General features: G+C 41.7%; 2 protein-coding genes across 2 annotated transcripts; both read right to left on the reverse strand.

Moving 5' to 3' along the window:
• Positions 1–1,243: 1,243 nt before the first annotated feature.
• LOC135326534 (acyl-coenzyme A synthetase ACSM3, mitochondrial-like) lies at positions 1,244–5,627 on the reverse strand. Its single transcript, XM_064504361.1, has 5 exons — positions 4,975–5,627; positions 4,045–4,252; positions 3,659–3,802; positions 2,010–2,089; positions 1,244–1,310 (listed from the first exon to the last, which is right to left on the reverse strand). The coding sequence occupies exons 1-4, from the start codon at positions 4,982–4,984 to the stop codon at positions 2,068–2,070; spliced, it is 384 nt and encodes a 127-aa protein (XP_064360431.1). The 5' UTR covers positions 4,985–5,627; the 3' UTR covers positions 1,244–1,310; positions 2,010–2,067.
• A 3,428-nt stretch (positions 5,628–9,055) lies between these two features.
• Positions 9,056–13,439, reverse strand: LOC135326525 (acyl-coenzyme A synthetase ACSM3, mitochondrial-like). The gene is made up of 5 exons (XM_064504353.1): positions 12,787–13,439; positions 11,857–12,064; positions 11,471–11,614; positions 9,822–9,901; positions 9,056–9,122 (listed from the first exon to the last, which is right to left on the reverse strand). Exons 1-4 carry the CDS (start codon positions 12,794–12,796, stop codon positions 9,880–9,882), a joined length of 384 nt encoding a protein of 127 aa, XP_064360423.1. The 5' UTR covers positions 12,797–13,439; the 3' UTR covers positions 9,056–9,122; positions 9,822–9,879.
• Between the last annotated feature and the right edge of the window lie 556 nt (positions 13,440–13,995).

The raw sequence follows: 13,995 nt of genomic DNA on the forward strand, positions 1-13,995 counted from the left end.
TCTCACGGCGAATGCAGATGCTTTGACCTCTCCCGGAACTTCTTCCAACACTGCAGGAAATTCTTCCCACAAGAAATACTTGCGTCTTAGACCCTCTATGAGAACTTGAAAATTGATGGGGTTTTGTCCAGATCTTAAGCTTAATTACTTGTTGCTGCTTACTATTATCAGGACGGTCAAATGATCTTAGATATGTCTTCTGAGAATGGGACCAAAATGACATGCTTGGTTAAAGTAAATAAAAGTGGAAATTGCTCAAGCATGTCATAAACTATCTCATTAATGAAGTGAGAGAACTGATCAAGCTGCGAGTGCTAAAATTAAAGTATGAACAGCTGATGGTAAATATTTTACACTTCTATTTTATCATCTATTTTAAACTCTTTACTAGTCCAGTCTTTAAACATCACTGCCATGATACAGATTTTATTTATACTCATTTTTCTAAACATACTTGTATTGAGCTGCAACTTTTAAAAATGTATTTATTGTTGCGCTTCTGAAAAGTGATTCTTGATTCCTCGCCAACCTAGAACATTTCCAGGAATGTCCCAATCTGCAACCTTTTCCAGGGAACCTCGACCTGGAATGGCACTAGACTCCTGCTGACCTAAAACAGTTCTGGACAGAATCTCCAATTCAGTTCTACACTCACTCAACTACAATGGTTCTAGACTTGAGCCACACCTCTAGAATGCTTCTAGGTGCACTGGCTCCAGAACCTTTCCAGGAACCCCTCAATCTGGAACTTTCACAGGCACCACCCCCACCATGACCCAGAACTAGTTGACTGCAAAGTGTTCTAGGCCAGTGAGTCTGGAACCATACCAGGGTGCATCTGGGACGGTTCTAGACTCGGCGACCTAGAACCGCTCTAGACTTGGTTCTAGACTTGCCGGCCTAGGACCGCTCTGGACTTGCCGGCCTAGAACCATTCCAGGGTGAGTCTAGCAAGCAAAATTTGGCATGCAGCAATGAGGAACACACCTTTTTTGTTTTACTTCCCAAGCCAAAAGCCCACTGGCATGAAAAGCAGTCCTTGGATTTGGGGGGCAACTGTTATGATTATTCTATGACTTATACAAGCTACATTTTCCCACTCTTGATTACTCTAATTGACTTCTTCACATTTTCTTGGCAACCCTAATGGAATTTATTGCTGTAGCTGCAAAGTGTCTGAACATATGGTTTCTGCCTGTCCGTAGCCTTCGTGAATATCCAGCCCAGTGTGCTCTTCCCATTCTCCCATCACTTCAGGGTTGATTGGCTCCCCGGCACTCACACAGTGCCGCAGGCTTCTGAATTTGTAGCTTGGTGGGAAAGAAAAAGCAAATAATTGGCAGAGTTAAGCAGACACAGTGATCTCTCTGCAATGTCCCCTTCCTTATTGTATTCCTGGATCATGGAGTCCTTTCTACACGAAAATAAAATCTTCACCAAGTCCTATACATTCCATTCCAATTGTGTGGAGCTAAACATAAAGAAATCTGCAAAAATGCAAACGCTCTTTTATTTCTCCATTATTTTAACATCTAGTAATTGATACAGTGTTTCTAACCCTAGAATCTAAACTGGGGTCTCCAACAAAATGGTAACAAAAAGTCACAGGAGAGTTGCCAAGCTGCACTGACACGCGCTATTCTTGTAGAGCATGGTAGTGGGAGAATGCAGGGGAAAAACAAAGGGAAGGGGAATCCAACTATAAAAGCACTTTGGAAAGTAGGTCAATCATGCTACGCTATCATTATTATCCTACTATTTCATCAGCTAAACTGCTTTTCAAAGTCTCATGCAAGTTTGCTACAATTTGTGGAATCTGTGATGGTTACGCTGTCCCTGAAATGTTTACTCTGGCTTTGTTCCTAATATGTCAGATTCAAGATGTTGAGAAATACATGACTACCTTTGCTGTTACATCATTGTAACTTTGAAGTAAAGTCAAGGTGAGAAGAGCATTTGGTCCACTGTTTTGATCAAATACACTAATAAGGATCTTTTCTTTGGCTTACCTGGACAGTCTATGTTGCACCAACATTCGATAGGCAGTTGGAGCAGAACAGAAGACTGTTATGGGAAATCTTGACAGACTCTAGAGAATTAGAATAAAAAAAAGTAGATGTCGCTACTGAAACACGTGAGGTCTCACCTACATCACAAGAGATAACATAACGATCTCTGTATTCAGCTTACAAAACTCAAGAACAAAAGCAGTTAGCTTTGTACTCGCCAACACGAATATACAGCAGTTCTATTTAAACAGGTTCTTCTTCAAAACAGAATCTACATCTTTTTACAGCTAGTTCAACGCACCCAAGCTTTGTGCTCTGGAAAGCTTTTCAGTCTCCCTTGCAGAATTTCTTCATAATTCCAACTTAAGTAGAAAACAAAGGAAACCATAAGGCTACTTTTTCAGACGTTCCAGAGGGGAATGACCGATAAAGTGTTCTTCAATGGATCTTAATGTTAGCTAACAATTTTCAGCCATCACAGTAACGTGGGTATGATGATAAAGGGATTCCGTGTAAAAGGAATAATGGTGGTCTTTTTCACAGAGTTGCGTGCAGAGGATGTAACAGAATATAACGCTGGTGCCATTTGTTAAAGAAATATAGGCTTGCTGCCTCTTCACTCCTTAACATGCAGTTAGTACATGCAACCAAAATTCTCAATTATCTGCTGCTGTCACTCATTTTAACACCACCACCAAAGCGCTCCACAAGCTCCTGTCCCATTTCTTGCGGGCTTCACTTTTAGGCCTAGGAATGGATGTTTGCAGGTTTGGGCAGTCGAATCTCTTCTCAGCAGAGTACAGAACAAAAATTTGGGGACGTTAAAGATTCTCGTGTTTGGGGGCTTACATTTACAGCCTTCACTACTGAAATACCAGTTGCTTACTTCCTGGTGAAGCTCACAATTCTTCAGCATACTGCCCCTGAATAGCTCTGGGGAAGTGAAAATCTGGGGAGGACAAGCCAGAGAGAAGAGTGCTGTTGCTGGGCTCTCCTTGCTCTCAAAAGAGGATGCTGAATAAATAAGTATGAGATTGCAGGAGTTTTGTTGAAATCATATTGTAGGGATAAGGATTCTTTGAGGTTTACTTACTTTTTAGTTTGCTCTCTTCTGATTTGTTACTCTTTGCCAGTTAGAATGAGATGCATTGCTACGCCAATTTTCTAAACAACACAGTTTTATAAACTCAGAGATCTCACGAACCTGTGTAGTCCTTCCTATGTTCGGAACTATCAGCATTTTGTTCCTGTGGGACTTGTCTCTAAAGCAGTCACGCATGAATTCAGAAGCCTAAGAGCCATGTCTTTTCCCCCTTTTTACGGTACACACTTCATAAACTTGTTCTTTGCTGATGTTCAGTAAATGGGCAATCTATTAATTATACACAATGAAGAGTTTAGAAGAAGTTAAAGAAAATGTGAAAAAAGAGGTTAGTGACTCTGTATGACTGCCAAGTGCAATACACACTAAGGCAGCTAACCTCCAACTACGCCTTGTTGCACAGAAAAAAGGCTTGTTGGGACTGAATAGAACTGCTGCTTTTTAAAATAGTGAAACACAGAGCTGCTGGTAAAATCTTCTCTTCCCCTTCTTTCTGCCAATTTACCAGCTACAGAAATACATCTGTGATTTAAAGTGATAGCCTTACCTTCCACTTACTGTGAGGCCAATGCCATAGCTGCTGTGGGAATGTGCAGTCCTTTTTGGAGCCCCCGTAGTTCCACTGGTAAAATAGATGGCCATCGGGTCTTGACGCTTTGTGGTCACGCAGTGGTGATCAGAAGGAGCATGCCTTTAAAATGTGCAAAATGAGGAATACAGTGATTTGAAAGGGTGAATTACACATTCTTGAAAACGCTTGGCTAAAATAACTTCTGCAGCAAGCAAAAGTGTCATAAACATTGACATTTTCCCACTGTGCAGTCCTGAAGGGAGGAAAATATTTTGGCATGTGCCAACATTTCCTGTTCACAACCAATCACTGTGCTTGCCTTTCATTGTTTCTGTGGCGCTTTCACAGTAGTGGTTACTCACTTCAGGAGCTCTCTGAAGTTCAGCCATCCTTCTCTGTGGCCCTCTGATACAAGCAGCTTGGCTTTCAGAGACTGCCATTCAGGCCCACCTGAGTCCACAGCTGGTGCCACAGAACCATCAGTGATGACACACTTTGCCTTTGATTTCTGTAGTCGATGGAGAATGTCCTTTGCTGTCAGCTGCTGCCTGCCAGGAATCGGGACAGTTCCTAAAGGAGAATACTCTCAATATTTAAGAACAATACTTGTACCTAGAAACAGTCTCTAGCTTGCCTTGTGCTTATTAGTGGGACAGGGCTGCGCTGAAAGCAGGCTTTGGCTCTGCATTTGTAAATATACCCTTCTTTTTCATGCACTAAATTCGACGGGAGGATCACTGCAAGTTAGAAAATACTAGGCTCAACATGGGACAGCCAAAGAAACCAACAGAAGGACTTTTTTGGGGTGGAAAGCATTGCCACTGGGACATGCTACCCCTCTGGATTTGTATTCTTCACTAGTAAATACAGGTGTACCTGTCCTCACAGGGTATGCTGCTGGCGTTTGTGAGGCCCCGAGACATTCTGGGCTGTAAATACTGGCAAGCCGAGTATTTAACATAGCCCACAGGGGAACATGTGAAACACACGGGTAAGTATGTGCTAATTGCATTGTAAGTTAAGAAGACGATGCATTTGCGATGCATCACAAGTGCTGGAAAGAGGAGAATGACAGAGGTCCACGGACTCCCAGAATTTCCTTAACAGCTAGAGCATGTTCAAAAAATCCTAAAAGTACCATAAAGACAAAACTTGGCATGAAGGGTGTTGACCAGCATGGCAGTGATGATCATCCCCGTTAGCATGTTTGTAGTTCTGAGTCTATTAAATAGCAATGATCGGTGTATGTGACAGCAGCTATAGCTATACATCATTTCTATGCTTTTACTAACCTGTTCGCATGCAAGCCACATTCAGCAGCCACCACTCCGGGATCCTGGGCAGAATCCAAATAACTCTGTCTCCCGGTTGCAGACCACAGGCACCAGACAGTACATTAGCCGCTTGCCTGGACAGGACTCCCAGCTCTTCAAAGCTCCACTTCACTTCTTCTCCGTCACCGCTTACCCACCACAATGCAGGGTTTTCAGGCTTTTTGCCCTCCTACAGGACAACAGGGCACAGTGCAAATGCTTCATTTAGGGAACATGTTGCCTTTAATTTAAGCCTGAGGAAGGAAAACAGTCATCATTTATTGAATGCTGAATAAACCTGGGGCATAATAAATATGAATGAATAAACCGGGGGGTGTAAGCCATAAAGTTCAACTGAATGGTTACAGGGCCAAGATAGAATGGATTAGTTTAAGACTGAGAGAAGGGATTCATGGTTCTTCCCATTCTGACTTGTTACAGGGTAAGTTACTTACCCTTATGCTTACTTACCTCAATTGTAAAACAGACACCTGACTTGTACAGTGACCTTGAGATTTATTAAGTGCGAGGTGGTATTTCTGAAGTCGTTTTTCCTTTACCGTGAAGAGGCTATGAAATGCTGTATATTAATCACCTGCATTTTTCTTCTTAGTTATTCTAGAATAGGAAGCCTAAAGGGACAAAAGGTGCCTTGCAGGATCTGGGGATAGCTTTTGCAGGACGGGAGCATTCTGGTAAGTATGATATGATGATTCTCATCTTATATATTTTTATAAAGCTAAACAGCTACTGTAACTTTTTCAAGTTACGTAATGCTCTGTTCAACAAAAGCATCAAAATAAGAAAGACCAGATGCTTCAAAGATTAGAGTTTGTCATCTCTAAGTTTATGCTTTTTTCTGAAATCTGGCCTAGTCCTTTGAAGTGTATGTTGCACAACACAGCCAAACATTAAATTATTAGGGTTCAAAAGAAAAAGACAGTGGGGGAAGAATAAGGAAATCGAGGGAGAATCAAGGAAACTTGATCTTACTGGATAGGTCTGGACATCTTATTAGTGTAAGAGAATATTAGTACAATCGGAATTTGATATAAGTGATAAAACAAAACAAGAATGTTAGTAATCAGGACCATATATTAAACTCTGGTTAGATGACCATTAGATGTTCAGCAAAGGAAACTTCACTGCCACTGCCCTTTTCCGAACTTTCTCTAGAAAACCATGTGTCAGAGTTCCGTGAATCCCTTCCATTTATGTAAGCCTTACCTGAATGCCTTTTCCCCCACTAACAGTAGTTTAAAAGGAAGAATATGAACATAACCATTCTTTTCAAGGCTTGGATGATTCTCGGAATACTGCCCGTCTTGCTTGGAGGATGATTTGTGATGGATGTGTGCTGAAGGTTACTAAATCTTTGGCTAAGCTTAGTAACTTCCTCACATCTTCCCTTCTACTTGCTTCAGAGCCTGGCATCCAGATGAAAGATGAGCTATTCAAATAAACAACCCAGCATCTTGACTATGAATTGAACAGAACATCATTAGGCTAATATGCTTATTAATTTAGAGCATTGATTTCTACTTCTGGGGATTCATTTCCCCAAATCTCCATTTCTTTGGGGACTCCCTAGGCACATCCAAAGGGGAACCTGATTTCCCGAACACTGAGTATAAACTTCACTGACAAGACTCCACTGGGAAGTAATAGCAGACCTGAAACATCTGGAGATACAACTTGCAAAATAAGCTCTCCAGCGGAGGAAAACCACAACAGTGCTACCGGAGTTATGATAAATTCCAACGTACAAACAGGAGAACAACAGGAGAGAAGCACAATCAATTCCTCTACAGCCATCCATGTTGCATCTAGCAGCAGCTTAAGGACTGATTTACATGATCAAGCCCAAAGCTCTTTAACAGCATCTGCTGACAGATTTGCTTTTCCTCTTGGACAGCCACAGCTATCTCGCGGTACAGGCACTCAGAAAGGGTTCCGCAATGGGCACCTGACGACTACTGCCAAATACAGCTCTCCAGTACATGGATCAGGACTAGTGCTTGTCTCCACTACCATCCCCTCAGTTAATATCTCTGAGGAGGATACTAGTACTAGTTCCGATTGTTTCTCTCTGCTGACTGACTGGGAAGAGGTAGCTTTCATACCAGAATCACAGTATGAACACAATTCAGATTGTGTTCCATTCAAAGATGACTCCAGTACAGCTATTTTAACAGCATCTGAAGAAACAACAATTTCTAGAGTATCAGTTGTTATGAGTTCAGATCTTCAAAGTTTGGGGAAAACTGTGGTACCTGTGGAACCTCGGAAGTCTATCGTTTACAAAAGTCCCGATACTATGATCTATAATGTAGGAATGGTCCAAAGGCAGACTTCAAACTTTTCTGCTTTTAAGTTACCACCTGCAAAGGCAAATGCTACTTCAGCACATTCAGCATTAACTGGAAATGATTCCACTCCCGAGGCTCCTCAAAGAAAGCCAACAAGTCCAAAAATGTTCCCACCAGCAAAAAAACACTCTTTTGCTATCTAGAAAGAGAAGACTGCATCTTTTAGGCATTGCTTACCTTCAAGAAGTTCAAACTTGTCCAAAGTGTCTCCTGCCATTCTGAACTCCACAGTCAATTTGAATCAATCTGTAAGAGCTGCCAAAAATGAAAAACCAACCCCCCCTCGGTGTCATTGTGGTCGAAGAGCTAAAAGACTGTATGTATCAAATACCGGTCCAAATCACGGCAAAGCATTTTGTGGTTGTCCTGTCAGTAAGCATGAAGGCAATAAGAAAGGCTGTGAATACTTCAAGTGGGAATATGCATCTCTGAAAGAGAAATCTAACGTTCTCACGGCGAATGCAGATGCTTTGACCTCTCCCGGAACTTCTTCCAACACTGCAGGAAATTCTTCCCACAAGAAATACTTGCGTCTTAGACCCTCTATGAGAACTTGAAAATTGATGGGGTTTTGTCCAGATCTTAAGCTTAATTACTTGTTGCTGCTTACTATTATCAGGACGGTCAAATGATCTTAGATATGTCTTCTGAGAATGGGACCAAAATGACATGCTTGGTTAAAGTAAATAAAAGTGGAAATTGCTCAAGCATGTCATAAACTATCTCATTAATGAAGTGAGAGAACTGATCAAGCTGCGAGTGCTAAAATTAAAGTATGAACAGCTGATGGTAAATATTTTACACTTCTATTTTATCATCTATTTTAAACTCTTTACTAGTCCAGTCTTTAAACATCACTGCCATGATACAGATTTTATTTATACTCATTTTTCTAAACATACTTGTATTGAGCTGCAACTTTTAAAAATGTATTTATTGTTGCGCTTCTGAAAAGTGATTCTTGATTCCTCGCCAACCTAGAACATTTCCAGGAATGTCCCAATCTGCAACCTTTTCCAGGGAACCTCGACCTGGAATGGCACTAGACTCCTGCTGACCTAAAACAGTTCTGGACAGAATCTCCAATTCAGTTCTACACTCACTCAACTACAATGGTTCTAGACTTGAGCCACACCTCTAGAATGCTTCTAGGTGCACTGGCTCCAGAACCTTTCCAGGAACCCCTCAATCTGGAACTTTCACAGGCACCACCCCCACCATGACCCAGAACTAGTTGACTGCAAAGTGTTCTAGGCCAGTGAGTCTGGAACCATACCAGGGTGCATCTGGGACGGTTCTAGACTCGGCGACCTAGAACCGCTCTAGACTTGGTTCTAGACTTGCCGGCCTAGGACCGCTCTGGACTTGCCGGCCTAGAACCATTCCAGGGTGAGTCTAGCAAGCAAAATTTGGCATGCAGCAATGAGGAACACACCTTTTTTGTTTTACTTCCCAAGCCAAAAGCCCACTGGCATGAAAAGCAGTCCTTGGATTTGGGGGGCAACTGTTATGATTATTCTATGACTTATACAAGCTACATTTTCCCACTCTTGATTACTCTAATTGACTTCTTCACATTTTCTTGGCAACCCTAATGGAATTTATTGCTGTAGCTGCAAAGTGTCTGAACATATGGTTTCTGCCTGTCCGTAGCCTTCGTGAATATCCAGCCCAGTGTGCTCTTCCCATTCTCCCATCACTTCAGGGTTGATTGGCTCCCCGGCACTCACACAGTGCCGCAGGCTTCTGAATTTGTAGCTTGGTGGGAAAGAAAAAGCAAATAATTGGCAGAGTTAAGCAGACACAGTGATCTATCTGCAATGTCCCCTTCCTTATTGTATTCCTGGATCATGGAGTCCTTTCTACACGAAAATAAAATCTTCACCAAGTCCTATACATTCCATTCCAATTGTGTGGAGCTAAACATAAAGAAATCTGCAAAAATGCAAACGCTCTTTTATTTCTCCATTATTTTAACATCTAGTAATTGATACAGTGTTTCTAACCCTAGAATCTAAACTGGGGTCTCCAACAAAATGGTAACAAAAAGTCACAGGAGAGTTGCCAAGCTGCACTGACACGCGCTATTCTTGTAGAGCATGGTAGTGGGAGAATGCAGGGGAAAAACAAAGGGAAGGGGAATCCAACTATAAAAGCACTTTGGAAAGTAGGTCAATCATGCTACGCTATCATTATTATCCTACTATTTCATCAGCTAAACTGCTTTTCAAAGTCTCATGCAAGTTTGCTACAATTTGTGGAATCTGTGATGGTTACGCTGTCCCTGAAATGTTTACTCTGGCTTTGTTCCTAATATGTCAGATTCAAGATGTTGAGAAATACATGACTACCTTTGCTGTTACATCATTGTAACTTTGAAGTAAAGTCAAGGTGAGAAGAGCATTTGGTCCACTGTTTTGATCAAATACACTAATAAGGATCTTTTCTTTGGCTTACCTGGACAGTCTATGTTGCACCAACATTCGATAGGCAGTTGGAGCAGAACAGAAGACTGTTATGGGAAATCTTGACAGACTCTAGAGAATTAGAATAAAAAAAAGTAGATGTCGCTACTGAAACACGTGAGGTCTCACCTACATCACAAGAGATAACATAACGATCTCTGTATTCAGCTTACAAAACTCAAGAACAAAAGCAGTTAGCTTTGTACTCGCCAACACGAATATACAGCAGTTCTATTTAAACAGGTTCTTCTTCAAAACAGAATCTACATCTTTTTACAGCTAGTTCAACGCACCCAAGCTTTGTGCTCTGGAAAGCTTTTCAGTCTCCCTTGCAGAATTTCTTCATAATTCCAACTTAAGTAGAAAACAAAGGAAACCATAAGGCTACTTTTTCAGACGTTCCAGAGGGGAATGACCGATAAAGTGTTCTTCAATGGATCTTAATGTTAGCTAACAATTTTCAGCCATCACAGTAACGTGGGTATGATGATAAAGGGATTCCGTGTAAAAGGAATAATGGTGGTCTTTTTCACAGAGTTGCGTGCAGAGGATGTAACAGAATATAACGCTGGTGCCATTTGTTAAAGAAATATAGGCTTGCTGCCTCTTCACTCCTTAACATGCAGTTAGTACATGCAACCAAAATTCTCAATTATCTGCTGCTGTCACTCATTTTAACACCACCACCAAAGCGCTCCACAAGCTCCTGTCCCATTTCTTGCGGGCTTCACTTTTAGGCCTAGGAATGGATGTTTGCAGGTTTGGGCAGTCGAATCTCTTCTCAGCAGAGTACAGAACAAAAATTTGGGGACGTTAAAGATTCTCGTGTTTGGGGGCTTACATTTACAGCCTTCACTACTGAAATACCAGTTGCTTACTTCCTGGTGAAGCTCACAATTCTTCAGCATACTGCCCCTGAATAGCTCTGGGGAAGTGAAAATCTGGGGAGGACAAGCCAGAGAGAAGAGTGCTGTTGCTGGGCTCTCCTTGCTCTCAAAAGAGGATGCTGAATAAATAAGTATGAGATTGCAGGAGTTTTGTTGAAATCATATTGTAGGGATAAGGATTCTTTGAGGTTTACTTACTTTTTAGTTTGCTCTCTTCTGATTTGTTACTCTTTGCCAGTTAGAATGAGATGCATTGCTACGCCAATTTTCTAAACAACACAGTTTTATAAACTCAGAGATCTCACGAACCTGTGTAGTCCTTCCTATGTTCGGAACTATCAGCATTTTGTTCCTGTGGGACTTGTCTCTAAAGCAGTCACGCATGAATTCAGAAGCCTAAGAGCCATGTCTTTTCCCCCTTTTTACGGTACACACTTCATAAACTTGTTCTTTGCTGATGTTCAGTAAATGGGCAATCTATTAATTATACACAATGAAGAGTTTAGAAGAAGTTAAAGAAAATGTGAAAAAAGAGGTTAGTGACTCTGTATGACTGCCAAGTGCAATACACACTAAGGCAGCTAACCTCCAACTACGCCTTGTTGCACAGAAAAAAGGCTTGTTGGGACTGAATAGAACTGCTGCTTTTTAAAATAGTGAAACACAGAGCTGCTGGTAAAATCTTCTCTTCCCCTTCTTTCTGCCAATTTACCAGCTACAGAAATACATCTGTGATTTAAAGTGATAGCCTTACCTTCCACTTACTGTGAGGCCAATGCCATAGCTGCTGTGGGAATGTGCAGTCCTTTTTGGAGCCCCCGTAGTTCCACTGGTAAAATAGATGGCCATCGGGTCTTGACGCTTTGTGGTCACGCAGTGGTGATCAGAAGGAGCATGCCTTTAAAATGTGCAAAATGAGGAATACAGTGATTTGAAAGGGTGAATTACACATTCTTGAAAACGCTTGGCTAAAATAACTTCTGCAGCAAGCAAAAGTGTCATAAACATTGACATTTTCCCACTGTGCAGTCCTGAAGGGAGGAAAATATTTTGGCATGTGCCAACATTTCCTGTTCACAACCAATCACTGTGCTTGCCTTTCATTGTTTCTGTGGCGCTTTCACAGTAGTGGTTACTCACTTCAGGAGCTCTCTGAAGTTCAGCCATCCTTCTCTGTGGCCCTCTGATACAAGCAGCTTGGCTTTCAGAGACTGCCATTCAGGCCCACCTGAGTCCACAGCTGGTGCCACAGAACCATCAGTGATGACACACTTTGCCTTTGATTTCTGTAGTCGATGGAGAATGTCCTTTGCTGTCAGCTGCTGCCTGCCAGGAATCGGGACAGTTCCTAAAGGAGAATACTCTCAATATTTAAGAACAATACTTGTACCTAGAAACAGTCTCTAGCTTGCCTTGTGCTTATTAGTGGGACAGGGCTGCGCTGAAAGCAGGCTTTGGCTCTGCATTTGTAAATATACCCTTCTTTTTCATGCACTAAATTCGACGGGAGGATCACTGCAAGTTAGAAAATACTAGGCTCAACATGGGACAGCCAAAGAAACCAACAGAAGGACTTTTTTGGGGTGGAAAGCATTGCCACTGGGACATGCTACCCCTCTGGATTTGTATTCTTCACTAGTAAATACAGGTGTACCTGTCCTCACAGGGTATGCTGCTGGCGTTTGTGAGGCCCCGAGACATTCTGGGCTGTAAATACTGGCAAGCCGAGTATTTAACATAGCCCACAGGGGAACATGTGAAACACACGGGTAAGTATGTGCTAATTGCATTGTAAGTTAAGAAGACGATGCATTTGCGATGCATCACAAGTGCTGGAAAGAGGAGAATGACAGAGGTCCACGGACTCCCAGAATTTCCTTAACAGCTAGAGCATGTTCAAAAAATCCTAAAAGTACCATAAAGACAAAACTTGGCATGAAGGGTGTTGACCAGCATGGCAGTGATGATCATCCCCGTTAGCATGTTTGTAGTTCTGAGTCTATTAAATAGCAATGATCGGTGTATGTGACAGCAGCTATAGCTATACATCATTTCTATGCTTTTACTAACCTGTTCGCATGCAAGCCACATTCAGCAGCCACCACTCCGGGATCCTGGGCAGAATCCAAATAACTCTGTCTCCCGGTTGCAGACCACAGGCACCAGACAGTACATTAGCCGCTTGCCTGGACAGGACTCCCAGCTCTTCAAAGCTCCACTTCACTTCTTCTCCGTCACCGCTTACCCACCACAATGCAGGGTTTTCAGGCTTTTTGCCCTCCTACAGGACAACAGGGCACAGTGCAAATGCTTCATTTAGGGAACATGTTGCCTTTAATTTAAGCCTGAGGAAGGAAAACAGTCATCATTTATTGAATGCTGAATAAACCTGGGGCATAATAAATATGAATGAATAAACCGGGGGGTGTAAGCCATAAAGTTCAACTGAATGGTTACAGGGCCAAGATAGAATGGATTAGTTTAAGACTGAGAGAAGGGATTCATGGTTCTTCCCATTCTGACTTGTTACAGGGTAAGTTACTTACCCTTATGCTTACTTACCTCAATTGTAAAACAGACACCTGACTTGTACAGTGACCTTGAGATTTATTAAGTGCGAGGTGGTATTTCTGAAGTCGTTTTTCCTTTACCGTGAAGAGGCTATGAAATGCTGTATATTAATCACCTGCATTTTTCTTCTTAGTTATTCTAGAATAGGAAGCCTAAAGGGACAAAAGGTGCCTTGCAGGATCTGGGGATAGCTTTTGCAGGACGGGAGCATTCTGGTAAGTATGATATGATGATTCTCATCTTATATATTTTTATAAAGCTAAACAGCTACTGTAACTTTTTCAAGTTACGTAATGCTCTGTTCAACAAAAGCATCAAAATAAGAAAGACCAGATGCTTCAAAGATTAGAGTTTGTCATCTCTAAGTTTATGCTTTTTTCTGAAATCTGGCCTAGTCCTTTGAAGTGTATGTTGCACAACACAGCCAAACATTAAATTATTAGGGTTCAAAAGAAAAAGACAGTGGGGGAAGAATAAGGAAATCGAGGGAGAATCAAGGAAACTTGATCTTACTGGATAGGTCTGGACATCTTATTAGTGTAAGAGAATATTAGTACAATCGGAATTTGATATAAGTGATAAAACAAAACAAGAATGTTAGTAATCAGGACCATATATTAAACTCTGGTTAGATGACCATTAGATGTTCAGCAAAGGAAACTTCACTGCCACTGCCCTTTTCCGAACTTTCTCTAGAAAACCATGTGT

The sequence above is a fragment of the Dromaius novaehollandiae genome, unplaced genomic scaffold (genome assembly GCF_036370855.1).
Source record: "Dromaius novaehollandiae isolate bDroNov1 unplaced genomic scaffold, bDroNov1.hap1 HAP1_SCAFFOLD_125, whole genome shotgun sequence".
NCBI lineage: Eukaryota > Metazoa > Chordata > Aves > Casuariiformes > Dromaiidae > Dromaius > Dromaius novaehollandiae.